Source organism: Hemicordylus capensis, chromosome 6, assembly GCF_027244095.1.
Source record: "Hemicordylus capensis ecotype Gifberg chromosome 6, rHemCap1.1.pri, whole genome shotgun sequence".
Classification (NCBI taxonomy): Eukaryota; Metazoa; Chordata; class Lepidosauria; order Squamata; family Cordylidae; genus Hemicordylus; species Hemicordylus capensis.
In genome coordinates, this window is record NC_069662.1 from 170,239,453 (window position 1) to 170,242,855 (window position 3,403).

General features: G+C 45.6%; 1 protein-coding gene across 1 annotated transcript; it reads left to right on the forward strand.

The window, feature by feature from the left end:
* The first annotated feature begins 601 nt into the window (after positions 1–601).
* Positions 602–1,231, forward strand: LOC128331385 (GTPase IMAP family member 4-like). Its single transcript, XM_053264729.1, has one exon. It carries the CDS (start codon positions 602–604, stop codon positions 1,229–1,231), a length of 630 nt encoding a protein of 209 aa, XP_053120704.1.
* The last annotated feature ends 2,172 nt before the right edge of the window (positions 1,232–3,403 follow it).

A 3,403-nucleotide genomic window follows, 5' to 3' on the forward strand; every position in this document is an offset into this window, starting at 1 on the left:
GCTCTGAAGGTCCTGCAGAATGTGGTCTCAAGTTTTTCACACCCAGCTTTTAGTTCGCATCTCTTCCAGAATGGAGGTGTGCATTCACATATTGGCCAAATTTGCCCCAAAGTCCCTGCAAGCTATTGGGGAGCACTTCACACAAATTTGGGGGTTTCCATTGCGCATTAAGAGTGTAGCCCAATTTATATCTGGGACCAAAAAATCCACTTTTTGCATCAGGGTTTGGGGACAACTGCGAACTCACAGTAAGGCCTCGCAGTAAATCCTTGGTAAAGCCTGATGTCTGGGAAAGCTCCAGGAGACCGAGTTATGCAGACTAGTTCTGCAGTTTGCAGCAGTACAAGACAGAGAGGATGACCCCCCTAGTGTGACAATTCAAGGAGTAAGCCATTCATTTTGCTCTATGGTCCATTTTTTTCTGAAAAGCCACCCTATGGGCTTACTCTGGTTTAACACCATTTGCGCAGTTCTGGTGTTTGTGTAACTTTCATGCACATAGCATTATTAAGCTGCTGTATCATTGTGTGACATGTCAGCCAGCAATAATAACCTTTTTCTTTGCCCCCATCCCCACCCCCATTTACCAACAGGATCTGAAATGAGAATTGTCCTCATAGGCAAGACAGGAGCTGGGAAGAGCGCGACAGGAAACACCATCCTGGGGAAGGAAGCATTCAATAGCCACATTTCATTAAGCTCAGTAACAAAAGAATGTGAACAACAGAATGCCTTTGTGGAGGGGAGGAAAATTATGGTTGTGGACACTCCTGGCTTTTTTGATACCCAAAACAAGCCAAAGTTTGGCTGGAAAGACCTTGAGAAGTGTGTCACTCTTGTCAGCCCAGGACCCCATGTTATTCTGGTCGTGACAAAGGCAAGCAAGATGAGCGGAGAAGAAAAAAACACATTTCGAGAGATTAAAAAGCTTTTCAGCGTGGAAGGAAAACATTTTCTTATTATTTTATTTACCCATAAAGATACATTAGAAAGCAGTGGCATGAGTCTAGAAAGGTTCTTAGAAAGCGCAGATGGAGAGCTGAAGGAGCTGATTGAGATGGCTGGAAACCGCTGCATCCCTTTCAACAATAAGGCTGAAGGAGAAGAAAAGACTCAGCAGGTTAGGGAGCTGATCGCCATGGTGGATGCCTTGGTGACCCATAATGGGAGAAACCCCATTTATACTCTAGAACTGTTCAAAAAGGAGGGCTCGGGGTGCTGCATATTGTAGCGTGTTTGGACTCAAGGGTGGAGATGTATTTGACAAGGAATCCTTGTTTCCATTATGTGACTCCCTGCAGAAATGAAACCCAGCTGGACTGCCTCCATCTTTCTCCTCCTCCTCCTCCTCCCTCAACAGGCTGTTTCACCCGAAGCATCAACCTTCCAGTATAAAACTACTTTTGTACTTCTGGGGGCCAGTTGCCTCCACTGGGGATGTCAAAATTCTGTTTTGCCTCTTGTGTTTCTTTACAAGTAGGCAAATGCCAGTTGGGAATTTCTTGAAGTACACAAAGTTGTACCTCAAAAGCAACCAGTGTTCTTTCTCAGTTTTTTCACCTGTGTATGGAATGGGTTTTGCTCTGGCCAGCAGTATCAAGGCAGTGTGTGCACACCTGCATTCAGAGTGCGGCTCTCCTGATTCAACCGGAAAACTAACTGGGTCAACATTTTAAAAAATCATGAGTGTGCACACATGTGTACGCCTTAGAGGAAACACTGCTCCCAGCCTTCTGCGAGCAAAGCTCTCTATTCTGCTTCTGAGTGCTCCTTGCCCCCAAGAGTTTTTGCCCGCTCAACAGGGGCATCAGAGGGGGCTCTGCTCCATGTGCCAACATTTAGGGAGGTTCAACTGCTGTGCACACGGGACAGGGCCTTCTCTGTTGTTGCCCCAAGGCTTTGGAATCCTCTGTCGGTGGGTCTCCATTCTCTGGTTCTCTGGTGAAGGGATTGCAAGTCCGTTCTTCAGAGCTACTCAGTTTTGGTTTTATGGCTATTTTATGCTTCTATGATTTTAATTGATTTTAATATTTCCATCTGATTTTGTGGAATTTTATTGCATTAATTTTTGTAAACAGCCCTGGGATAATTTTATGGAAGGTGGTATATAAATCTAACAATAAATAAATAAAATAAAATAAACCAAATGACCTGCTACAGGGGTCTGATTGCTATTCCCATCGCATTCCTGTTCTTCAGGCTGCTGCCCATGTTATGGGGCTATGCAAGGACTATGCAAGAAAGAAAAGGCCATCTCATTTCTCCATTTGTATTAACAGTATCCCTGTTGTTATAGAGAGGAGAGCTGGTCTGGTGGGAGCAAGCATGACTTGTCCCCTTAGCTAAGCAGGGTCCTCCCTGGTTGCATGTGAAAGGGAGACTAGAAGTGTGAGCACTAGAAGAGATTCCCCTCAGGATGGAGGCGCTCTGGGAAGAGCATCTGGGTTCCAAGTTCCCTCCCTGGCAGCATCTCCAAGATAGGGCTGAGAGAGATTCCTGCCTGCAACCTTGGAGAAGCCTCTGCCAGTCTGTGAAGACAATACTGAGCTAGATGGACCAATGGTCTGACTCAGTATATGGCAGCTTCCTATGTTCTGTGTTATCATGTCAATCCCTGTAGGCTTCAAAACGTTTATATTCAAACTATATTGCTTCACTCATTGGAGAAAAACCCAACTTCACATATATGCTGATGGTGTCTGAGCTGTCAGTGACTGACCAGGAGAAGGATCTTGGGTCGTGATGGATAGCTCGTTGAAAGGGTTGACTCAATGTGTGGCAGTGGCGAAAAAGGCCAATTCCATAACACACACATTGGGTTTTATTCTTAGCATTACCCGGCCATAAAGTTAGTGCCAGCATCAAAAAGGATCTCTAGGGGCCACCCTATTCTGGTGAATAGGTCTATTAATGCTTGACTCACAGTCTTGGCATCAATACCAAGACTGCCAAGACCCCTGTTAACCCCAGCTAACTTGGCAAAGAGGCACCTTTTAACATGGTGATTCTCTTTATTTAGCAGGGGGAGAGTAATTGGCCCTACCCACCCCCAGCACAGTACCTCCAGTGACTGTTGCTGGTGTCTATCTTATATTTCTTTTTAATTTGTGAGCCCTTTGGAGACAGGGTTCCATCTTATTTGTTTGTTTATTTGTTTGTTATTTCTCTGTGTAAACCACCCTGAGCCATTTTTGGAAGGGTGGTTTAGAAATCGAATGAATGAATGTGGCTCAGGGCGAATGCATCTGGCCACCTGGAGGCATAATGCACCAATGTAAGGGTGTATTGCTTGCCACAGGGTGAATGGGCCCCATAATGTCCGATGCAACCCTCTGGAAGGGAAGGTCTGTTACAGGGAGTGGTTGGAACAGGGCCTTGTTTGGGCTGGTACCCACCCGCTGAC

Coding starts and splice junctions, on each gene's coding strand:
- LOC128331385 (XM_053264729.1), top strand. CDS start 602: ATGAGAATTGTCCTCATAGGCAAGACAGGAGCTGGGAAGAGCGCGACA.